The sequence below is a fragment of the Camelus bactrianus genome, chromosome 23, assembly GCF_048773025.1.
Source record: "Camelus bactrianus isolate YW-2024 breed Bactrian camel chromosome 23, ASM4877302v1, whole genome shotgun sequence".
NCBI lineage: Eukaryota > Metazoa > Chordata > Mammalia > Artiodactyla > Camelidae > Camelus > Camelus bactrianus.
The window spans coordinates 18,809,589-18,835,319 of record NC_133561.1 but is presented as its reverse complement, the minus strand read 5'-3'; the positions used below and the strand labels follow the sequence as shown (position 1 = coordinate 18,835,319).

The 25,731-nt window shown below is 45.4% G+C and overlaps 1 protein-coding gene across 4 annotated transcripts in view; it reads right to left on the bottom strand.

The window, feature by feature from the left end:
- The window catches only part of SMYD3 (SET and MYND domain containing 3), a 562,584-nt gene that overhangs the window by 71,852 nt on the left and 465,001 nt on the right, over nt 1-25,731 (bottom strand). For all 4 annotated transcript variants that reach the window (XM_010973568.2, XM_045509457.2, XM_074351719.1 and 1 more), the window contains one exon: nt 21,367-21,541. In XM_010973568.2, coding sequence (XP_010971870.1) covers nt 21,367-21,541 — 175 coding nt within the window. The remainder of the gene's footprint in view (nt 1-21,366; nt 21,542-25,731) is intronic.

The window sequence follows — 25,731 nt, the reverse complement described above, 5'->3', positions numbered from 1 at the left end:
ATTAAAAAAGACAAAGAAATGGAAAGATATCCCACACTCTTGGATTAGAAGAATCAATATTGTTATAATGGCCATACTGCCCAAGGCAATCTACAGATTTAATGAGATCCCTATCAAATTACCCAGGACGTTTTTCACAGAACTAGAACAAATAATCCTAAAATTTACATGGAATCACAAAAGACCCAGAATTGCCAAAGCAATACTGAAGAAAAAGAACAAACCTGGAGGAATAACCCTCCCAGACTTCAGATAATACTACAGAGCTACAGTAATCAAAACAGTGTGGTACTGGCATAAAAACAGACATATGGCTCAATGGAACAGAATAGAGAGCCCAGAAATAAACCCACAGACCTATGGTAAATTAATCGTCAACAAAAGAGTTAAGAATATACAATAGAGAAAAGACAGTCTCTTCAGCAAGTGGTGTTGGGAAAACTGGATGGCAGCATAAAAATCAGTGAAGTTAAAACATTCCCTCACACCATACACAAAATAAACTCAAAATGGCTTAAAGGCCTAAACATAAGATGGGACACGAAGTTAACATTTAATCCAGGTGGGCTATTTTAAGAACTCACTCAAGGGACTGTAAGATGAACAGGCATCTGCAAAGCCTGATGCAGCCCTGGCATTTTGTGCAGGCAGGCCACCTCAGTCTCACACCCCAGCTGGGTGCTGGGCAGGTGGTTCTGGGCGAGGCTGGGAGGAGGTAAGGAAGGGAGGCACTGGGCACACTCCCTCCCCGGTCCTACCTGCAGGACCCCAAGAGTGAACGCCTGCATGCCTCACCCTGTGCCCAGACCTGCTTCTGACACCGATTCTAAGAGTTATGCCAAGTTTAGAAACCCTAGAAGGTAAAAAGATGTGCTTTTTGTTTTAGAATGAAGTGTACTGTGGAGGCTGTGGGACGTCCTGCAGTACCTTGTTTAACCCACTGTTTCTCCACTTCATTTGATCACAGAGTTCTTCTTTTCACCTAAGAGCCCTTTCTTCACCTAAACCTATTAATGCTCTTTGGGGAAATGAGAATAGAGGGGAAGGCAGTGGATGGGGTCCAGCCACTTGGGTTCTGGACTGTAATCTGCCTCTAGTCCCACATGCCTGATGTGTCCAAGTTTCGTCATACAGGAAGGCTCTCCAGAGCCTCTGACATCCTCAGCCGCATTTCTGCTGCATTTAAATGGACTTCTTTGACCTCCACCTCACCCTAGGCAGCTTGCTTGTGCTTGCACTTCTGTGAGCTGTGGATGGACATGCTGACAGCCCTCTGGGCGTGGCAGACCCCTGTCACTGTGTTGGGGAGTAAAAGCTGCCCAGGTGGGCAGCCAAGCACTGGAACACTGAGCCACTCACTGCACCACGGGGAAGGACAGGCTAGGGGCTGCAGCCATGCCCTGCTCTTGCACCCCAGCCCCCACTAACAGCCAGGACCCACGCTCAGCTTCAACAGACGGGGCTCCTGTTCTCTGATACAGGATCTCCAACATCCTTCGAAGAACACTGGACGAGGGTAAGCTGAACATTTAGGAAGCAAGTGACAGTAGCCAACCCCGTTTCAGTTTCGAGTCGCCCCGATGGGGCAGTCTTCCACTCAGAAGACCACAGTGACGCACCAGGTGATCACTGGTTCAGCCCACAAGCGGGAGACCAAAGAGGGAGAGACAATGTCAGGCTCTGTCTTGGCTACTGACAAGGGCTTTTAGGACATGGGGCTGTATTTTTCCCACTAAAAGACAGTAGCATGGGGTGGGCAGCATGCATACTGGCCAACACAGTTGTGGAGGGCCATCCGTCAGATGAATAACTCATTCGGGGAGACTCTGATGGAAAATTCCACATTATGGGAACAGGAGCCTTTTCAACTATATGACATGGTGAGCTTGGAGATCAACGAGGGCAGCTATTCACTTTATTTTTAGAAATCTGTCACCTTTTATAAAAAGAAGAGTGGTATGGTAGGAAAGGTATAAGATTTGGAGTTGGATGGTCCAAGATTCAAACTGTCTCCTGGGGCAAGTTTCTTAACTTCTTTGAGCTTCAGTTTTCTCATCAGTGAAAAGGGAAATAATATCACAGGGGTTATTGTAAGGATATCCTATTGACAATGATGATGTAAGGATCCCATGAGATAATCTGTCTAAAGCGTTTTAGCCAGTGCCTGGCACAGAGAAGATGAGTCGTAAGCATGGAAATTCAGTCCTCTTCCCTGGGGCTGTCTTGTAGCTGATGCCATATGGTATGGCTTCATTTCTGCACAAGCTTGATACTCCAATGCCCCAGCTTTGAGAAGGTCTGAAGCTGCCTTTCAAAGCAGTCTCTGGATTGTACGTCAGTGCCCTGAGGTGAACAACCTGATGTCACCCAGAGCTAAGGGGTCTCATCTTCTCTGGACATTATCAGAATGTATTTCTCCCTCCGTTTCCAGTTCTCTCTCTGCCCACATGTTGTTTGTTAACATTTACAGTGCTCGTGGGCAGGAATCAAGAGGGCAGCTAAAACTTGTATTGCCATTGGCGTCATTCCCAGTCTGCTCCGAGAGAGGTGGGCTTTAAGCACAAGTGGGTAGATTAACGTGCACAGATTTCAATGGTCTGAGATAGCCCAGGGATCACTGCTCTGATAGGTGTCTGGTGACTAGACTGTGATCATCAGAGCTTCAACAATTGAGCTAAAGGCTTTGTTTCCTGTTAAAACACGGGTGTCCTTGGGAAAGCCAGTTTACAGCTGCCAGTCAAGAGACTCCAGTGAGACAGAAGGATCTGAGAGTGGGTTTAGAAAGGGCCATAGGGAGACAAGAGTGGGGCTAGAGGAGCCACCACTGGTGGGAGGCAGGGAAGGGGTACAAGAGGAACAGCGTCGGGTCAGAGGGTGGGGATGCCACAGACCGAGTCTGCTCCACAGACTCGCCCGGCATCAAGGTCAATGAAACAACTCCTCCATTAACCTTCAGAGAAGTGCCAGCCCTCAGTTCCTCGTCTTTCTCATTCTTCTCTCTCCATGACTGCAGCGGTGGGTGGGTTCCTGTTAGGCAGGAGAGCTCCCTATTTTCAATGGTTTGGGTCCTCCACATGACATCTAGGAGGCACCTCTGTAGCACAACCCCTGAGCCCACGTGGTCCGCATCCTTCCTGCCAGACCTTAGCCACCCTGCAGGCTGTGACCCTCACAGGAGTCTCTAAAGCTACTGGGAGAATACCTTTGGCAAAAACCAATTCTGGCCAGTTTGGTTCATTTAACACTGCTCTGGACAGGGAACAAGGATGACGCCATTTGGGTTCTATATAAACAGAAGCCAGAGACTGAAGAGGTGAGAGGGGTAACGCCAAAGCAATGGCTCCGCCCAGGATGGCCTGGCTTGCGCTGAGCGGAGCAGGGAGGCTGCTTTCCCACGAGGCCGGGTCTGTATCCCTGGCGCTCCCTTCCCTCAGCCCCCGGGCTTTCCACTGCCGCCTGGCCCTCCACCAGACACGCACACACTGCAGCACTCGGGGGCCGGCCACGAGGACTGTTCTTGTCTCGCAGGACATCTTGAGAGTGGAGTCTGTGTTTATGTGTGTAATTGCAGGCTCAACCAAAGGCCACGTGAGACGCAAGTGCTCTGAGTAGGTTGAGTTTTACACGTTCCATCTGTTGCTGAGCACCTTGCTGGGCGTCACGTCTCCAGTCAGAGGATTGGCCTAAACATTTTAAGCTGCTGACGAAGGAAAGCTGGCCCCGCTTGTGGCATACATTCGTCGGTTCATACACGTGCTCTTATAAGGAAGTGGAACTCAGTGCACTTGCTCACTCACAGCCGGGGGGGCCGGTACGATGTTGAAGGATGTCCCAACTTGGACTCCGGGATGGCTTCAGCGCCTCATTTTGTGTCTTTACGGTCACTAGTGTTAATGAAATCTTGACAAAGCAAAGCCAAAAGGCAAGTGTACCTTGAGAGGATCCCTGAGAATCAACCTTTAAAGGGGCAGCTTTGCTTCTGATTTGCCAAGGAACTGGGGTGCCAAACAGGAGCCTATTATCCATTTCAATACCCTCCAAGTAATCAGACTCTGTCAGAGGTTGGGTTAACTTTTAAAAATATTTTATAACCTGCAATATGGCACAGTCCCTAACCATTCAGATACGATGCCGGCCATAGCAATGGAGCAGGTCCTGGAAGTCTTCTGCAGTGTACCCACCCACCCTTTTTGGTTCCTGGATTACAGGAAAGTTCCATGAGAGGAGCCTGTGTAGCTGTACAGTGGGTTTGGGGTGGTGGCTGCTTGCCAATTGGGAAAAAAGTATTCTAATGCCATTATGAGCATAGGTTAGCACCAACAGGTGATTCTCAGACCTGTTGAGGGTTGGGGAGTGAGGGTGTGGCTATGGTGTAACTGTAACTTCTGCCTTTCTGATCACACCATAGTATTACCCAAGAGGGTTTGGTCTTCTTAAATTATTACTGCATCGACTATTATACATAGTGTTGCTATGAACACTGGGGTGCATGTTTCTTTTCAAGTTAAGAGTTTTCTCCAGATACATGCCCAGGAGTGGGATTGTTGGAGCATATGATAGCTCTATATTTAGTTTTTTAAGGAGCCTCTATACTGTTCTCCATAGCGGCTGCACCAATTTACATTCCCACCAATAGTGCAAAAAGGTTCCCTTTTCTCCACACCCTCTCCAGCATTTATCACTTGTAGACTTTTTAATGATGGCCATATTTACAACAGCCAAGGCATGGAAGCAACCTAAATGTCCACTGACAGATGACTGGATAAAGGAGATATGGTATGTATGTATATGTACACACACACACACACACACACAAATGGAATATTACTCAGCCATAAAAATAATGAAATAATGCCATTTGCAGCAATGTGGATGGACTTTGAGATTATCATATTAAGTGAAGTAAGTCAGACAGAAAGACAAGTATCATATGATATCATTTATATGTGGAATCTAAACAAAAATGATACAAATGAACTTATTTACACAAACCAGAAATAGACTCATAGACACAGAAAAGAAAATATGGTTGTCAAAGGGGAAAGGGGAGTGGGGAGAGGGATAAATTAGGAGTTTGGGACTAACATATACACACTACTATACATAAACAGATTAACAACAAGGTCCTACCATATGGCACAGGGAACTATATTCAATATCTTGTAATAACCTATTATGGAAAAGAATCTGAAAAAGAACCTATCTAGCTAGCTAGCTAGCTAGCTAAGTCACTTTGCTATATACCTGAAACTAACACAACATTGTAAATCAACTATACTTTGATAAACATAAGTTTTAAAAAACCACTACTGGATCAATAACTTCAGAATAAGGAAATTCTAGGAAGAACAAAACTCCTCCCAGAGCCAAGTCCCATACTAGCCTGGGGGCTGGCAGGCCGTCACTGACTCAGACCTGAGATATCAGGAGATTTCTTCTCTGTCTCCAGGGAATTCAGTTCAATCCTCCAACAGACTGAGACCAGCACCTACAGGCACTGCCAGCTCGGATTTCTACTCAAAACACATACATTTGTGTCTGGGGAAAGGCAGGCATGAAATATACTTCATTGAAAAGTTGAAAAGCACGGAGGGTAAGTTAATTTTCAAATAAGAAAGTCAGCGGCACAACACGATGGAAGGCATGATTCACCTCTGCAGTGCAGACATTTATTTTCCCACCTCGAAGAATCACCAAATTAGTTGGTAGTTGAAAATACGATCTCTGCCCTTTTTTTTTTTTCATTCGCCTTAGAGCTTACATTTTATTTTAAGACCATGAAACAACATGAGATTAAAAGTCTCACTCAGAAACAGAAGTGGAAAGGAGAATTCAGTGTTGCTCTTTGTTCAGAGAAAATACTTTCAAAGATATTTCATAACTAAAACTTAAATGTGTAAGTGGAGGTAGGGGGGGATATGTGGCTTTCCTTGTTTGGTACTTGCTGGATACAGACACATACTGTGAACTTTGGGGGAACGGAAACCTCCCACCTGTAGTCATCACCAGCTGCCTTGGGCCCAGCCCTGGCTGACAGCTCAGCTCTGCACTGCCCTCCATGTCTAGTGTCCTGGGCACAGGCAGCAATCAGAAGCCATACCTCTTGGGGTGGGGTGGGGTGGGGAGAAGGGCGGTGGGGAGGACAAGTAGTGGGAGAAATCATAAAATGTTTGGCCACTTAGTAGATGTGTGATCTCAGGCAAGGTACCCAACTCTCTCAGCCATAGCTTTTATAGATCTAAACGGGCTGATCACTTCTGCTGCTATCTAGAGAGGCAAATCTAGGTTTAGGTTTTCTGATGCTTGACACTAAAAAATATAATTTTGTAGGCCTTCTTTAAGGAAAAGAATGCAAAGCTGCCAAATACAGACTATAGAACGAGGTTTTAGAAGGGGCTCATGCAAGTGGAAATTCCTATGGCTCATTAGCTTCATGGTGAATCCACTTTTGCACACCTGCCTACCTCAAATGAGATGAGAATACAACATTGCTTTGCAAATTGTATTATAGGAACATATAACACAGTAGTTCTACAAATATATAATACTGTGTGCTTAACAATGTGCTAAGTGCAGGAGACAGAGCTGCAAACAAGACAGACATATCTCCTCCACCCTACTCCCAACCCCCGTGGAACCTAAAGTCTAGTGGTGTTGCATCGTCATCTGTGGCTGAATGCCCTCTGAATCCTGCATACAGAATGAAGCTGATCAGCACAGGTGTGATTGCTTACCTACAACACCAGCCCCTCTTGGGGCTCTCCAAGGTCCTGATTCCCACACCTAGCTTTCTGGGACTTTGGTTCTTCTCCATCTCAACGTCTGCCTTCTCCTTCCCAGCCATTGTCTTCCTGCTGACTACAATTTTTGAAACCTCCAGAGCAACAAACCAACCTTTCTAATCCCTTATTTTGAAACATAAATGAACAGAGGATGCCTAGAGTGGGGTGTGGAGGCGGTGAGTGAGAGGATTAGGGGATAGGTAACAGCTAAGGAGCATGGGGTTTTCTTAGATGAAGTTAGTGAAAATGTTCTGAAATTGATGGTAGTTTTAGACGCACAACTCTGTGAATATACTAAAGCCACTGAATTGTAAACTTTCAATGGGTAAATTACATGGTATGTGAATTATAATTCAATAAAGTTGTTTAAAAATATGCACAATGACAAAGCTCCTGAAATTCAAGAGAACTTTAGAACAAGAAAAAGACCAGAAGAAATAAACTGAAGAAAAAAAAAAAACTTGAAAGAAAGAAACTGAGATCATTCAGAAAATGGAAGAGAATTTTTTAAAAGACCATTTATCTTTGGATTTGAGAAGATGTTGCATCTAAAAAATAAGAACAGGGAGCTATAAAAAGGAAATTGTCAAGAATAAGAAAGAGTTCTTGCAAATTTAAAAACAAAATTTTTGTTGAGATATAAAGATTCTAATAAAGGTCTGTAAGATAGTCAAGGATAACTCTCAGAACATAAAGCAAAAGGCCCAAGACATTGGAAACACAGAAGGTTAACAGCTGACTACTAGGACTTTCAGGGCAAAAGAACAGAGGAAATTGAATGAAAAAGGAAAAAAAAGAAAAATTTTCCTAGAGGAGTCTTTAAAATGAAAGGGTCTAGCATAAGTGAAAAATACCCAAGCCTAGATACAACAATGTGAACTCTCAGAACATCAAAGAGACAAGCAGAGCCTAAAGACTTATAAAAAGATGAAATGGCGATCAACAAAGAAACCCTAAATCCAAGGAGAATCTGAAATAACAGATCTTAGAAGACAGTGTAGTAAAGCTTTTAAAATGGCCACTGAAAGTGATTGTGAACTGAGAATTTTATATTCTAGTTCTCCATCAAGAAATGAGAGTCCTCAATCCCCCATCTAATAAAGTGGGAAATCAAGGGACACTGCCTACAGTTGATAGGATGAAAAACAGAAATTTTAGTATATTGTTTGAAGTTTCACAGGTAGCCATTAAAAGAATGAAATAATTTTTATTATTTTTTAATGGAAAGGAAGATGAGGGAGAGAGAAAAGACAGCATAAGCTAGAGCTTTATTTTTTCATAGCTAGAAGAGTAGATACTTTCCTTAGTTGATATATAAGAAACATAAATCTAAAAACAATATTCAGAGGTATAAAAATAGCTATCATAAGTACTGAAAACATAAGTGTTTTTTAAAAGCTGCTGTTAAGAAGCAGGCTTGAAAGTGGGTAAGGGTGAGGCAGAAGACTACTGCTTTTTACTTCAAAAATGAGATACAAAGTTTAAAAAGAAAAGTTTTAAAATCTAATTAATAGGACTTTTAAATACAGAGCCCAGAAGCACCAAAGAGAGCCCAACCCTGACACTTGAGTGGCTGCTCCCAAAATTACTACGTAAAACTAACTCCTCCCTGGTTTGCGTCTTCTGCAGTTATCTGAGATTGGGAAATGTCATCTTATTCTAAATGTCTCTTCTGGAGATTCAAAATGTACATTAGTTTACTAAAAACTTTGAGAAGTTCTGCAGAAAGGAAACCAGTTTAACTACCTTTGCAAGCGGGTCAATTCACTGAAAAATCAATCTGATGAATTACTTGCTGATTTTAATAAATTCACCAGTTGTCATTTTTTTTCCTTCAAGACTTATGACTTGTAATGGGAATGTTTTCAAAGCTTTGATAGGAATGTGTAAGTGGCAGAAAATATTAAACATTCAGAAGTTAGCAAAATGTAAATTAATATAAATGGATAATTTTCCACTAGTGAGATTGTTCAGGCTGCCTCTGGTTTCTTTTTGGATGTTTCTGAATGTTTTTAACTTTGATAAAAATGTCAAACATTTAAAGTTTTTCTTTCCCACAATTCCTCCAGTGGCCTATTAGCCTTAACGTACTATTTCTAGCAATTAAACATTTAAATTAAATATAAATTCAAAAGCATCCCAAAGAGATAATAATAATAGCTAATAAGCTATTTAGGAATTGGTGAAAGAACCTTAGAAAGAACATTAAAAATGCTTTATTAAAAAAAAAGAAAATAACATTTCTAAAGCATAGGAGAATATCAAATATAGCTGAAACAGTCCTATCAAACCATTAGACAGAAAAATTGTAGTATTTCCAATAGGAGTTTTTCAAATAATACTGAATTTTGTTTTGCTGGCCTTCCAGAATTTTAGAATTTTCCCTTTAATATCTTGGGAAGTGTGTCAATATTAGTTAATATTCAGAAAAGCATCTTTCAGTGTCAGTAATCCAGACTGAACATTTCTGAAAAAGGTGCTAGATCGTCACTGGTAAATTTGGAGTACATGGCAAAATAGGTCTTTCACGGAACTGGCTATCACCAATTGATTTTCAGCAAGCTGACCTGAAGCCATTTTATTTTATTTAACCTAGCTTTCCCCAAACTCATTTGACCGGGATCCTTTTTGCACATCATATCAGTGGAACAATTATCCCCAGGGAACCTACTTTGGGAAATGTTATTTAACAAGACTGGGCTCAAGTGTGTGCGCTGGAGGCCCGGAAGAAGAGCAGACTTTGATCTTATTGGTCAGAAGCTGATAACAAGGGAACTAATGAGAAAAGATACTTAACTTTTAGCCAGATGTTCTATTTCTTTCAGTCTTCAGACTCTATTCATCCATTTCTAACCGTGAATAATTCCACATTTTACGTTAATTTTAAAAATTAAAACATTCTATTTTTACAGGAAACTACTGAAGTGTTGGCTGTCTTCTCCCTCTCACACTCTGTGGGTGTGAGCAGCGGGTGCCTCCACACCTCAACGCTCTCCGCTCCCAGGGGTCTCTGTGACAACTGCCAGCACAGTGCTGGGAGGGAAAAGCAACTTCTCTGGGGCTGAGGTCCCACACTGACCAGCCTACCAGGACAGAGAGGATGCAGATGTGGGAAGCTAGGCTGGCCGGGGAGTGGGGAATGGTGGGCAAAGTGGCAACTGAGAGCACAAGCCAGGCTTAAAAAGGCCACTGCTGCCTCGCCCAGCCAGTGCCGCTTCAGGCATACAGACCCACTGTCACCGGGACTTCTGACTTCCCCAGCAAAGCTAGAAATCTAGACCTTTTAAAGTGCAAAAATCTGCTTCCTAGAGGTTAGCAGCTGTTTCAACTAAAAACAAAACAAAACACCATGCAACTGATTAGAAATATATCCTTTTCAAATATATATGAATGTGTATGTTTGTATATTTGTATATGGATATGTATACATTCATACAATATAAGTGATATCACTTTGTGACGTAATTTATCTTATTCTACCACCTACTAAGTTATAGAAAAAAACTGCAAGCTATTAAAGCTATTCTTAGCCTCAGGATGTTCTCTTAGAACCAGAGGAAGGAAAGGGTACACATCATTCATACTTAATAATAATCGAGGCAATAGACAATGACAGTTGAGTTGGTTTGTTTTGTACTTTACTTGTGACTAAAACTGACGAGGTTTTTGGAGGATTTTGAAACTCAGAATCTCAGTCAGACAGGACATTAAAGCTCATTTGGACAATCCTCCCACCTAATGAAGGAATTATTTTGAAAAAATTCCAACAGATGGTCACCTATTGTGTAAACACTTCCAAAGATAGGTAATTTACTACTCCTCAAAATAGAATGGTCCATTATTGGATGCTTGAATTGTTAAACTGCTCTTCCTAATATCCTGGCATGAAATGTGCCTTCCTCTAATTCCAAATCTTACGTTCTAGTTCCTCCTTGTCTAGTCATGAGAAAGAGTCTACTCCCTTCCTACTATAGCCCTTTAGAGATTTGAAAACTTGTAACAGGTCTCCCTTTCCTTCACAAAGGCTTTCCATATTGTAGTGAAACATCTCCATTTCTCATATTATGTCGCTGTAAGATCCTTCTCATTGTGGTCACTCTCAGTGAAATGGATGCACGTATCCAGTCTCTTACAAGTACTTAGAATAATGCAGCGTTAAGGTTATAATTATCTTTCCTGGCCATTGCACTAATCTCCCACAACCCCCCATGTATATCAGGTAGGAAACTTAATGTTATAGGAATCAAGAAATCCAATTCAAACTGGCTGATAAGAAGATGAAATTTATCAACCTGTTTGTGTAACTCAATACTACAGGGACAGAATCGGTTTCAGGCAATGCTTCAACAATGTGACCTGGAGCTCTCTCCATTCCTTACCTCTGCTTCCTAGGTTTGGGCTCCATTCTCTCTCTTTGTGGCCCCAAGGGACCTAACAGCCTGCATCTCTTATAGCCATGTGCTTCCTCTGTCATGAGCCACAGGAAAGGGAAGGCAACTTAATATCGCAAATGAAAGTCTAAGAATAGATCATCAATGGCTCTAACTGGTCTGGCTTGAGTCAGGTGACCAGGGAAATAAGATTCTCCAGCTTAAGCTACTCATGGGCTGCCTCTGTGGTCGATCAAGCACATACAAATGACGACTAGGACATCTGAGGTTCTATTAAGAAAGAGAACGGAGGAATTAATACTAGTGGGGCAACCAGAAATAATCCACTACAAAATGCTAAATTCTCCAGCCTGTTACTGAGTTTTTAATCACAAATGCAGACTTTCCCATGTATCTCTGTTTAAGTTCATCTTGTTGCTATAGACCAAATGTTTCTAATTAAGGAGATAATTTTGAAGTTTGGTTTAGTCCCCCAAAGTATTAGTTATTCTTCACAGCTTTGTATCCCTTGCAAATTGGATATACATCACTTCTATGTATTCATCTCATTAAGTCTTTAATAAAAATGTTGACTCAGAACCAAAAAAGCGGAGCTTTGAGGCATACCATTATATATTTCCCCAAAGGAGTATATCAATCTGTTAATGGCTACAGTTCAGAAATAGCTGTTTAAAAGGTATAAATAAACCTTCCTAGCTCAATCTAACTACAGAAAATGTACCAGAAGGCATGATCAAATACCTTGCTGAAATCAAGGTGTACTCTTTCTGTAGCATTTCCCAAACAAATGCAGTCTTCTGGCTACGTTCCTCGGTGCCCATGGCCAGGAGTAGGCAGTGTACATCGGGACTGGAAAACCTTCACAAGCTGTATCAACACTGCCATCAGGTGCACTTTCTTATGCAGCTTCTCTGCCTCAGGTAGGGCCTCACCAGACTCCCAACCCACCCTTTCCCCTTGCAGCTCACAGACTTCTTCCCAAGCAGCTAGCTTGTGTTCTGGTCCAAGTGAATGCGGCTGCTCCCTTTACAGTTCTAGGAATCTGCTCTCACAGAACTTTATTCCTGATGCAGAGCCTTAATGGTACAGCGCTGCGGCCTCTTCCTCTCCATGTCATTGCCTTGTATTTATCAGCCTTTGGACTCTCTTTGCCACCTTTGAACCTTTTTCTTTTCAAAATGTTTACCAGTCTATTTCTGAGTAGACTAGTACAACATTCTCCTGGTTTGTCCGTCATCTCCTCCCCATCCCTACCCCCCCAGCTTTTGAATAACTTCTGTGCCATCCCAAACCTTGTTACTGATACAGCTGCCAGCATGTCATCTCTGCTGGGACAGGCAGGGATGGAAGTGAGACCCAAAGAGGCCAAAGGAGTCTGTCCAAAATACGCATTTTGAAATGTAGAGCTGAAGGAAACAGAACCTTTTCTTTGGTCACAGAGCTAGAAGAACATGAACGGGCGCTGCTGGAAGCCGTCTTCGCTGCCGTGTTGTGGGGAAGACAGCCCGTGGGGAAGGAGATGAGGACAACGTGGAGGGCTGAGCAGAGCACAAAGAAACAGGCCCAGCGAGAGGAGGGAAGGATTGAGAGTCAGAGACACAGAGAGAGACCAGTCTGATGACCCAGACTGTATCCTGGAATTCTGTCACATCACTTCTGTGGGCAGCAAATTCCCTTTCATGCTCAGGCCGTTGGCACTGGGTTTCTGTCACTTGTAACAAAAAGAATCTTGACAGATTCACGTAGCAGCAAGGCAGGGATGTAGCTGCAAAGACCGCGCAGCCCTCACCCCCTCTGTAGTGTAGGAACCATCTACACCTTCCTAAACAAACAGATCTGGGCTCGAGTGGACTTGAACATTCTTTTGGTAAATTATAACCAGAGTAAAGTAAATAAACCCAAGGCCCGAGTTTGAAGCCCAGCTCTGCCACCCACGGAGTGAGCGGGCAAGTCACGTCAGTCTCATCGTCAGTGGAGGACAGGACAGGCTAACCTCCTCCTCCCAGTGGCTGTGAAGGTGAGAAGGATGGGCGAGCATCTGGTCCACAGGAGGCTCCTGATAAATAACAGCAGTGACTTTTCAGTTTAGCAAAGCTGGAAGGTAGAAGAGAGCTCGTCCAGTCCCCTCACCTGTTCCTCTCAAAAGATGATGCTACCAAGTAGCTGGTGGAGTGTCTGTGATGCTGAACCCGATTTATCCTACTTGGGGAGGATATTACGGTGACAGTTCCCATCACAAAAGAGCAGATTTGTTTCTCTTCTCTGCTGGGCAGTGGGACAGTGTGATGGGTGTTCTCTGTGCGGGAGGAGCCGTTTCCACCAGCCATTCCTTCTCTGCAGGGTGGCTGTGGTCTCCACCCCTCCCTGCTGCCCACCGCTCTCTGCGCTCCAGCCGCCTGGTCCCTGGCTGGGCTGCTTCCCTTGAACACATCTAACAATTTGAACATGAGCATTTTCTCCAGTCTGTGTGCTCTCGTGAACTCAAGAGTGTTGTACTATCTAGGCCAAAGGATAATTTTCGAACTCAGAATAACTCGGCTATTTCAAAAACCAGGACCTATCATTTTCAGGCCATTTACTCCCCATCTTTCATTTCTTTCAAGGACCTCTTACTGTTCCTTACAATTGCTATCACCATTCCCTGTAAGTGATCAAATTTATGAGGGCTGATGAATCCGTTTTCTTTGTGCAATTGAATTGAAGGTCCATTCCTCATCTATCCTTGGAGAACTTCTGAAAATTCAATATGGACTTCACTCAAAAGGCACAGATGAAGAGCACATGAGTGTGTCGAGCAAAAAAATAATTTTTTTATGCAAAACACGTATTTATGTGAAATTAAAGTTGGTTTTAATGAATTCTTTTTGAGCCTTTCAAAGTTACATTCATCATTTCTCATTTCTTGGGCCTGCCTGATTTTCTGTCAGCTCCCTATGGGGGAAAATGGGGTATTTTTTTCTACTTTCTTTTCCAAGAGCTGAGAAAAAGGAAAAGACATAGCAGCTAAGTAGCTGCAGGGGCAGCCAAGCAAGAGATTGATTCAACAGGAGAAATTCAATGCATCCCAAGATTCCCTAGGATTTGCTATCCTGCTGTTTAGGGTACAATTTGTTGTAATAAGAAACTGAAGATTTTCTGTCAGGAAAGTCAAAGTACTCAGTGAAGGCTTGTGAAAGTCAAAAAAAAAAAAAAAATGAAACACAATGGGAAATGTTTCTATCCTGGAAATGCTTTCATAAATAAGCCTGAAGACCACGTCCCAGAGAATGTATGTTGACCAGGTGCACTGGTGAACGCAGAAGATGAAATGTTTTCCTGTGCAGGTGACCTAATCCCAGAGTGGAGTGTAGCTCTCATCTTGCTGCACTGGGAGCTGGTGTACTGGGAATCAGGCAAATGCAGCAGAGAGAGAGTATCTCCTGGGTCCGGACCTGGCCCAGGGTCTCAAGAGTCAGGGTAGGTGAAAGTGTGGGAGTGGATGAGGCTGGCCCGCAGCTATGTGGTTTTCTTGTCTGGGAGGAGAGCGGCTGTGGACAACGCACTGATCTAATCATCCCAGGGCAGGAGGAGCTAGTGGAATAAAGTTCAGCACAGGATTTCACACTACGATCCAGGATAAAGTGGAAGATGGGTCCTATGAAAGATGGTCAGGCAGTGGTCCTCCAGCAGCCAGGAGAGACGGACTACATGGAGCTGTGTGGCTGGGAAGCAGGAGAAAGCACAGGCTTCACACGTGTGCTGCCCTGCCCGGCATGTGGGGGGTGATGTGTGGGTCACCACCCCACCCCCCTACTAGGGGCTGTACATATATGAGCAGGGCCCAGTCACCTGTGCCATCCTTAAGTCAGGTGGGGATAAGCCAGGTTGGATTAAGGGTTGGTCTGTGAAGCTGTCAGATGACCTAGGCCTGCCTGCTGCTACCCAGAGCTCTGTCAGGACCTGCAGCCCTGGTTCAAGTGCCAGGGGCCTGGGGTGGCAGCCACAGTCAGAAGAGCTGTGGCGCCCAGGAGAGCAGGTAGGCCTGTGAACACCTGCCTCCTCTTTCTCAGAGTGTGTGCCAGGTCCACACACAGACTGTCCCTATGTCTCTTTCAGAACAAAGACCACAAAGCTGGGCCATTCTCATGCAACCAGTGGGTTCAGGGCTGGACCCACCCAGTACCCTGGTCAATAAACAGGTCTTTACCCAAACACAGAGATGGCATTTCCAGCCAGACAGTCAGAGCTAAAGGGAAGTGAGAGTGCTTTAGCACAGTGGCCCACTGATGGTGGGATGCATTCATTTCTCTACTGCCCCAAGAAAAGTGCAGTCAGAGAAATTGCTCACACTGCTCTCCTTTATAGTTCCTACAAGAGCCTCGCATTAGCTCCAGGTTATCTGTGCCTGAAAAACACCAGTAACTGGGCACAAGCCCCAGTGAGTACTTAGTAAACACCTGCGCACCTGAACCAACATCTCCTCATCATCCTGGCCTTCGCCTTCAGGCCTCCTCCGCCTCCCTCTTTTCTCTCCTTCCCCTTCTCTCTCCTTTTGTTGTATTTCTAGAGTCTGAATGAAAAGAGCCCTTTGGAATTAAATTAAAGGCCTGATATTAAACAGGTTAAGGTAAGAGTTTGGGCCTTGGTGGACCCATTGCCCCACTGCCAGGCTGGCAGTCACTGCCCCAGTGTCAAGTCAAAGGGCTTGGCTAAGAAATCAGTCTCGCAGACCTGGCAGCAAAGAAAAAGAGGCCCTGATTAGATGTATCAGTAACTCGGTATTTTACACAAACACGCACACAGAGCTCAAAATCTTATACAGGGGTTTGGCCACCAAAGATACTTTAATTGAAAATTACCGGGTGGAAAAAAATGATTAAGTAGCTAAGGGATTATTGTCCGCATGAGTAAGCAGAGAATAAAACATTTGCTCATTCACTGGGTGAAATAATTCTGTAAAGCTTACCATAGAAGATAGATGGCAAACAAAGTAAGAGAACAGAGCACTGGGTGAAGCGTGGATTCTCACATCCCCTCCCGGGTAGAGAAGTGGCTCTGCTCTACCTCTGGGTCCTCCTCTGTGAGGCTGCAGGAGGAAAGTTCTACAACACACAGCACAGCCAAGGACCCCGCCCTTCAGGAATGAGCTTCACTGACGGGTCCACGGACACGAGCACCCTCACAGCATCTGTGTGACACGAGGAGGCAAGGGGGCAGCCAAGGCCGGCCCAGGCAGGTGCTGAGTGAGTGGCCGCGCCCTGTGTATCGCCCACCCACTGGCTTTGCTGCCTCCTGGTCTAGAACATCATGCTGATTGATGACAAAAACCCACAAAAGAGCAACTGTACGTCTCCAGGAGAAAAGCCAGCTTGAAAACAGTAGTAGAAGGTACTGCTGTGATGACACCTTACATTTTATCAACTTACCTGCCAAAGCTTTCTTTTTTTTTTTCCAAAGCTTTCGAAGGAAAAGCTTTATAGTCATTAAAAACTGACTGGCAAGGTGAAAACGGATACGGCTGCTGTGTGGTTACGGACCATCTCGGAGTTACAGACACTGACTTGTAACCATGTCACGTACACACACGAACAGCTGCGTTTTCCTTCCACTCTTCCCACCATCTTTTTTTCCCACAACAAAGCACATAAACTCATCTGAGCTGAAACCTGACTCTTTCCAGCTTTCTTCCCCTCGAGGGGGATCTCACAGCCCTCACCCTGTCCTCCGATCACAGTGCCATCACACAGGCATGCACACCTGTGCGAGACCCTTCGTCGTCCATGTTCTCCTGCCTCCTTCCAGGTAACCCACTCAGTGTCAGTCCCATCACTCTTTGTGGACAAGAATATCAGTACTGGCAACCTCACTCTGGAAGAAGAGATTCTCACCAGGAAAATGAGAAGGCCCATATATATTTTTAAATGAATTTAAATCAGATATAATGTCATGTTCTCCATTCCTGATTCTTTTGAGAAAAGAGGGACATTTTGGTAGATGGGGGACACAATTTGTGAATAGTTATCTACATTGAAAATGAATCTAACCTTTGATGCAGCAAGTCCGCATTTAGGAATCTATCACATGGACTCACCCTGTGGATTCAGTCACACGTGAACACAAAGATACAATTCCGTGGATGTTAAGCATAGCATCGTTTGACACAGTAAACACAAACGGAAAGAAGAGGGACTGATCGGCAAATCATGGCACATTCATGAGATGACATACTATGTATCTGTTAAAAAGAATGAGGTGGGTTTTCAGGAGTCGATCCGCACAGATGCCCACACTGTGCGGTAAACTGAAAAAAGCAAGTCATGGCTTGTGAGACAGAAAGTGGTCCTGTTTTGCCCTCCTCTCTCCCACTAAGGGGACTCCTCGGCTTCCCCGTCCCTTTTCTCCTCCCCACCCACCACACTAGAAGGCAGATTTAACAGATGAGGATTGGGACTGAGTCTCTCCCCAGGAGAAATAAGAAGACAGAAAGTAAGGAAAAGGAAAAAAAAAGTCAGTGGGTAGGGGGAGTGAAAAAAACTCATGTGCACAGTTTTGAGGGGAAAAGAGTACAGAGTGAGGGAAAAAGAGAGTCTCCGAGGTTATGTGAAGAGCTGGGAAAACAGAACAAAAATGAGGGCTTTAAAGAAATATGAAATTGTATTATGAATGGAACCCCCATTTATATTTTTGGAATGACTCTGGTAAATGTTAGGACGATTTATTTACTTTCAATACTCCCTCCCCATCTCTCTCTCTCTCCAAGCTAAGACTGCGTCACATGGGGCTTTGGAATACATTCAGACTGGCGCCTCACACACAATGTCCTTTCCTGGAAGTATATACTATTCTTACAATAAACATTAACAGAACATGTGCAAATACAGTGAAAGTCTTCCTCAAAGCCTTAAAAAGCCCCTGTATCACCTTATCAATCTCTGGTTCCTAAAGAAAATCAAGTTTAATTTGTATTCAACATAATCTAAATCTCAGTTTTTAAAACTATGTTCAATTTTATTTTCGTATTTCCTTCTGTTTTTTAAAAAAAATTATAGCATATTGATGACATTACGGGCTGCGCCGACTTTCTAGGGGAACTTGCCATGATCTCTGATACCTTCCTCAACAGGAAAATGCTTCCCAAGTTTCAAACCACCAACTGACAAACACGCTTTTTGAATCCAATTCATCTTACGGTCAAGATTTGACTAAATTAAAATTTTAAATAAAATGTATGAAATATCTCTAAATTACTTTCATTCTACTCAATGTTTATAATGCTGAGGGACAGATGACTGTGCATTTATGATCCCAGATACACACATACATACTCAGAAGAAATATCATGAGCTAATACTGAAGATTATACATTTTGTTGTACGTGAATGAATTCTAAATTGCTTTATGAAACAAAGAACTTCAGATTTTGTGTTGCATCATAAAAAGAACTTCTACTGAATAAAAATAAATGATGGAGTAGCAAGAAGGGAGCTGAGGGCAACGGGCTGATTTGGATAAAAATGGAATATAGACATTCTCCTCTAAGGTCAGCAGTTAAAATCTAGCTAAGGTCAGGAGAGACAAAATCATCACCAGAGTCTTGACCTCAATCTAGTTGTTGCAAACAGCGTATTAACAGTGTCAAACTGTCACAGCAGATGGCAATCCAGTCCCCTCTCAGTACCTCACGCCCAACTGCCCATGTCCTTGGTCACAGGTGGACGAAAAGCCCACCCAGAGCATTTGCTGGGAGACCGTGCAGATGGCTGACGGCCCACAGCCTGAGTTCCCTCGTTCACACCTAAGGTGTGAAAACCACTGCCCCCCGCCCATGCCCACCTCACACCCTAGGATTGCTGAGGGCTGACAGGGCATCTGACGCATTTGTTCCTTATTTTCTCTTTTGTCTGAGCTAAAGGGGAAAATGGCCAAGGCTGACAGCATCCACCCCTCTCATTTCTCTTAACTCTGTCGGTTCTGGATTATTGATAGCCCTCTCCTCTGCTATGACTCTGAAAGCACAGAGTTCAGATCTCACTCATCTGAAGTGGGTCAATGTGGACTCGACTTCTGGAAATACCGAACACCACAGAGCAACCCTTGACAAGCTCCAGGGAAGAGAAACGGAGGGAGGCTTGGAAATCTGTCATCCAGTGTAAGAACACAGTGCGAACTGACAGAGGGATCACGACCAGCAAAACCCTAGGAAAATAGAACCCAAAGTATTCCAAACAGCATGGGGTGCAGTCTGGCGGGCTTGGGCTTGCTTACAAGAAAGGCCTCTCTGTTCGATTCAAGTCTAGGTCAGTGAAACTGCCACTTAATTAAGGAGTAAGAAAGCCCATCAGAGAAGCCCGGGCGGGTATGGGAAGAGGATTCAAAGCCACGTGCAGGACAGGCTTCCTCAAAGGCGTGCAGCCTTCCCCATGAAGCCGTGGACCAAGGTAACACTCCCGTCTCGGAGGGGCCTGGAAGGGGAGGGTGGGGCACGTCCAGCACCAGGCAGCGGTGGGGACGAGCGGCAGTGACTGGTCTGGGGGAGGCAGGACTTTCTGCCTTCATCTCCTGGCCACGTCCGTCCACACACCCAGCAGTTCATGGTGCAGCTTCCTGAGATCGAGCCCCAAGTTCCGAGAGTAACACCGACCACCCCCGATCTGCCCCTCATTGCAACACAGGCTCAGGGAACGAACGAAGCCTTATCTCTTTGTACGCAACTCGTATTTCCTGAGAACCCACAAGATTCATCATACCTCACAGACATTTCATGCTCATGGGAAAGTCTACAGTCTCAGCCCCCCAGGCAATCACTTGTAAGTTTGATTAAAGCTGACTCACAGTCTGGATTCCAAAGCTGTTCAACCACAAGGCAGTGGGAGAAGCCACGTTCAGAAGTTCCAGAAACACCCGCAGGGCCACCCTGGTGCCGCGCTGGCCTCTGGACATCTGCCACACACCTGGCTGGGTCCGCGCCATCTTTGGGCTCTTTGCCTGTGCCGTGCTCCTGGCTCAGGCCTGGCTTCCTGACCCGGCGTGTTGCTTCCAGCTCCCTACCTTTGTATGAACTGACGTCCTGGACCCTGGCTTGCTTCTGTTTGTACTGAGTGGATGCTCGTAGCTTCCTCCTCGGTCGTCTCCTGAAGGTTTTTCCCACGTGGGGACAGGCAGTATTCTGGCTCTGCCTCCCTCCACTCCTTCCCCAAGGACTGGTCCTAGCCTGCTGTGCCGGGCGGCCCAGGTCTAAACTCGGACTCTCTCTGCTCAGTCCCTTAGGGCTGACATCACGTCCACGTGGTCTCCAGAGCTGGGAAACTCAGTATCTGCCCAGGGACCTCCCCCAACCTCCCCAGGCCCGGATGTTTTTAGGGCACCTTCCCCACAGTAAGAGACCTTGTTCTGTGCTGGAGACGGCTATTCCAACCTCAGATGATGGTCAGGATGTCTCCGCGACCTTTCCTCTGGCCTGATCTGCCTCGATTCCAGACTTAGTTCTTAGCCCACTGCAAACCAGAGTCCCAGGCACACCAGCACCAAACTCTCAGCACCAGACTTCAACAATGCCCTGCCTCCCAAAGCTCCTCTGAGCTACAAGAACATCCAGGGGCAAAACACCCACTGGTCTGGGGAACTGAGGCCAGTCAAGAAATAACTAATTACCCACAGTTCCTTGACCTGACTCAGTGACACGTCTGAGCGGGGCGGTCTCCCACTCTCCTGCTTGGGTCCTGAGGTGGTTATGAGGTCAGCTGAGCTGAGTGAAGGCACCTGGGAACCATAAAGCCCTGACAACTGAAAGAAACCAGCACTGTTGTCAGCCAGACTGAGGGCCCCATACCACCATCCCCCAACCCCAGGTCAGCAGGGCCTAATGACACAGCCCCCCACCCCCTCAAGCAGCTTCTGAGCTGGGCTCGTCTCGGCTCCCCCGCACGCTGGACCTGACTCTGCCACTGTAAGCAGCACACCTTGTCAGCACACCCCACAGAGCCAGCATCTCCTTCGTCCCTGCACACCCACCAGTGTCTGACACACCGAAGGAACTTTACACACGACGAACGGACGCATGTGTGAACAGAGGAGTGAATAAAACAAGGTCTGGTTTTACACACTGGTTGAGAAGCAGATGGAACACTCCTATAAGAATTCGCGATCAGGAGGACGGCACGCTGTCGAGGCTCTGCCCCAAGTGAAGCCACGGTAGCCCTGTCCCTGGGACTGACCTGTAGGGCTCCATGGTCCGAAGGCCATAGAACAGCGCCTCCTCCAGCAGACCGAGGCTGATGCAGGCATCCATGGCGCAGTCCAGCACCTTCAGCTGGTAGACGTTGATATCAGGGAGCCGCTCGGCATTGCTGCTGATGATCGCCTGGCACGTGGCCAGGACCTCCTCCCACTCTGTTATTAACCTTAGTTAAGGATCCATTGTCTTCAGCCAAAAAAAATAAATAAATAAATAAATAAAATGAGATTCTCTAAAAGACTGAAGAGCTCCCAGGCACAGGAGGGAAGGAAGTGCCCATTATTTTGCACAGATGAGCTGCCTGAAAACACACTTGAGAAACAAAAACATGTAAGTGGTGTCTCAGAGAAGTCAATTCTGTTTATGTCAACAAACCGTCTTCCAACTACACGTGTGCTCCAGGGGATGACGACTTCCAGAGAAGCACGCTGTCCTCACACTCCTGCCTGTGTTCTTCAAACCCAGGCAGGAAACGAATGCAGCTGTTAATTAAACTAAAGATTAAGTTACTTCAGTTTAAAATTATTTATGCTGTTAGCTTCTGTTTCAAAACTGATCTGAAATTAAAGAAGCTTTAGAGAGATTCCTTTTTTAAAAAGAGGAGCTCATTTTGCTTTTGTGACATCTCAACCTTGGGCATATGTGAAACCCAAAACACCACCCACAGGCACACACTAGGGGAAGCAATATAAAGAAATCCATATCCACTGGATCTCAAATGTAAGTTTTCTGATTATAAAGCAAAAGCGATCCAAGTCACTTAACCAAATAAAGCTATTCTTGTTTTAAACCTCCAAAGAAAAAGATAATATTAAGAAAGTGTGGCTTATGTACGTAAGTTGTGGGAAGAGGGAAAGGATGCTGTAAAAAGGATGAGAAGACTCAATATTCACTTGGGAGCAACTCTGACTTTCTGATTAACCACGAGTCCACAACGTACCCTCACAGAGCCTCGTTGTGACCTCACTTTTTTAAGCCGATGAGGCAGTCAGAGGATTGGGGGTATGTCGGTGTACGGAGCACACCCAGAGTTCTCTGAGGTGAACTCCCTGGGAGGCTCCCTGCAGGTGACAGGACGGGCTCCCGGGCTCTCATCACTTCCTTCCCTCCGCTGCTGTGTGAGGCGAGACGGAGGCCCAGGGGAACACTAGGATGGGGCTGGCCCTGCTCCCACTCCTCCGTCACCTTCAGCCTGGGCAGCTCCAAGTTCATTTGCCTTCATGGGCTGGAATTCCACTAGCGCAGTCAGTATGAAGATTTCAGGTGCAGCAGAAATGGCATAGCCTTTGACTGCAGAGAAAGCTGGATTCAAATCTAAGCTACTTCTGTCATTTGTCAGATTCAAGGTTCGGTGCTTTGAGATAGATCAGAAATAGAAAATGCCTAATGTCAGGGTGAGAATTAAATAACATACTGTATGTAAACATTTAAAAAGACGTCATGTTTTCTCTCACGAGCCAGGGAGAGTTCTGGGCACCCGGGGCATAGTGGGAGAACATCTAGTCACAGGCACAGAATTGTGCCACACAGACATCAGTGTCCCCCCCCTTACTGTGACACCACCTCTGAGTGTGACCAGGCTCAAGGGAAACGGTTCAGGGGACTGAATTCGACTGAATTTCCCCCCGTGCACCCGCGCAGTCCAGTGCCCTCTGCCCTCCTGCCCCCAACTCAAAGCCCCCTTCCTCAGGTCCTAACACAGCATGCGCCACCTGGACAGAGACCCCCCCGTGCCACAGCGCTCCTCTGTCCCTCCCTCCAGCAAAATCTTCCTCCTCCAGCATTCAGCCGCTCAGGACACTGCTTTCCCACATGTTAGCCAACACTTTCAATAAACCAGTTAAGTCACTTAAGTGAGTGGGGACTCACATCTTTACTAATCCTCAAAAGAAATTTATTTTTCTTTCAGTAGGGGCCTCCTTACCCCCGAGGCATGACCTCCTGATTAGCAGCACATGGCTGAGGGCCTTTCTGTACCTGACACTATAATTTTAGGACGAGTTCTGTCTCTGACGAGTTGACTGTGGTCTGGTGGCGGTACTTTCACTGAAGAAAAGTGAGCTGGTAACTTTTAAAACTATTTATCTACCATGTATGGTTAAAAGTTTGCTGCATATAGCCCCCAGAAGTTGGGGGCGGGCAGTGTCTTAGGCAATGCACTAGTTTTGTAACACACTGCAAGGCTAACCCCTGTGGCTTTTCACTCTAGGATTAGGTATTTAATGGACTGTCAGGAGGAATGACTGTGTCTTACACAATGCTAGACATTTTTGTGGCAAGACTTTGTGCCTGATTCTAACAGCATGTTGTGTGACCTGCTTGATGATTTGCCTGTTCACTTATATAGGCTCCAACTCACCTTAAAGAGGTTTGAGGTGACGAGCCTTAGAAGTAAAACCCCGATGCAGCCTCTGATAGGAATACACCTGCTTTATCCCCAGCAAGCTGGGAGGGACCACGTGACAGCTTCCCTTCGCAACACTGGCGACGGTCTCCTGGCAAACCAGGCAAACCGTTCCTGTAAAACACCCCAGTGAGCAAAAAAATGGAATAATTTAAACTAAGAGGCTTTTCTCCCAAGCTAATGCTGACATGCATTTGCTCTACAATGTGGTCCCTGGCATTTGCCTGGCGTTTACCTCTAGTCATTCTGTTCCAGCGAGGGGAGCAGGGCGGAGAGCCCCCCCCAAAGACAGCAGACTATCAGTGACAGAACAGACACCTTTCTACAAACTTTTAAATGACTATAAGAGGATTAGGGGAGAAGAGAAAGGGGAACAAAGTGAATGCACTTGGGAGTTAATCCACTGCTTGAGACTCAAAAGACGATCGGACCCCAGGCTCCCAGGCCTACACTCCTCCCACAGTCCCCCTCACCTTCCCAGTCTAGCCTCCTGTGCATGGCATGGAGGGGCCTGCCACATCCCCATCTCTCATACTGAGCAACTGGTCCCCTCCCCACAGCGTGTGGTTGCACCTTCTGCAGAAGCACAGCCCCCAACCCGCACCCCCCGAGGGGCTCCTCTTCTTCACTGATGGCCTGGTGAGCTCCTTCTAACCTCCCACACCCAGTTCAGCAGTGCGTCACCCCTCTGTGACACCTTCTCCGACCTCCCAGAGTTGACTGTGTTTACTACCTCACTATGTGTGAGTTGTGAGGGCAGGGTTGTGTCTTCTTCATCCTGCCTGGACCACAAGGTGGGTTATGACCAGCATGGGGTCAGCCTTCAGGAAAGCCTTGTCCCACTGAGACTGAACCGTTGCGGGGTCACCCTTGGCCCTCATTCCACTGCAGGGGACCACACAGAACACATCTTCTCTGCGGGGTAACAGCTCTTTGAGTCCAGAACAGCCCTCTTGCTTTCAACTTTGATGTTTTCCCAATGTCTCCCATCCTGTCTAAAGACAGGGTTTTAAATTTCATTCTGATTCTGGTTCCATTCCTCAAAACTTATTAAAAAAATTTTCTCTATCCCTTTTAATATGTCCCAACCCAAACTGAAAAGAAAATTCCAGATGCAATCAGACTAGTACTACCACCTTTCTCATTTTCTACTCTCTAGTTCTATTAATGCAGCCCAAGATCACAGCAGTTCGGGGTGGGGGGCAGGGATTATATCTTACACTTTATTAAATGTTGCTGTTGACTAAAAACCCTAAAATTCTTTCACAGGTTCTGTTGCTAAGCTTTATGTATATTTTTACACTTGAACTTTTTGACCCAGATAGATGTTATATACACTCCTGTGTCTCAGGCATCATTGCATCAGTCAAATCTTCAAGGATCTTCTGAGCTCTTGATTCTATCATCCCACCTCTGCCAACCTCCCCCCATCCCTACACCTTTGGGAATTTGATGAGCCTGGGCTCATTCAAGGTACAGAATCAAAGGTGGGGGAGGACTGAGATGAGAACAGAACACGCTCTACAGTGAGAATGATCCAGTGAGCATCATTTTTTCAGTATAGCTATTCAACCATTCATTGAGATGTCTGGTCACGGTAGCATCTAGCATACATTTCTTAGCTACTTTTTATCAAATCTCTTTCTGAAATCTATGTATGAACATTACCAAAGAAAGCCATGACTCTGAGGCCTCCATTGCTCTCAGTGAACCCATGCAGCATTCTGGTGATCACAACCTCCTTTCTTTAGCAGCTAATTCTAAATTCTTTACCCAAACAGACACCAACCAATCAACATCCCACTGGGGTGTAGATTTCAGAAATGACTTATTTCACCTTCAAAAATAGGAACATTTGTCTAACTGCCTATCTTGTTTCTTTACAATTCTTTAAAGAACACTGTAGATTAGAAACCTCATCTGTAGATTTTCTTAGTGCCT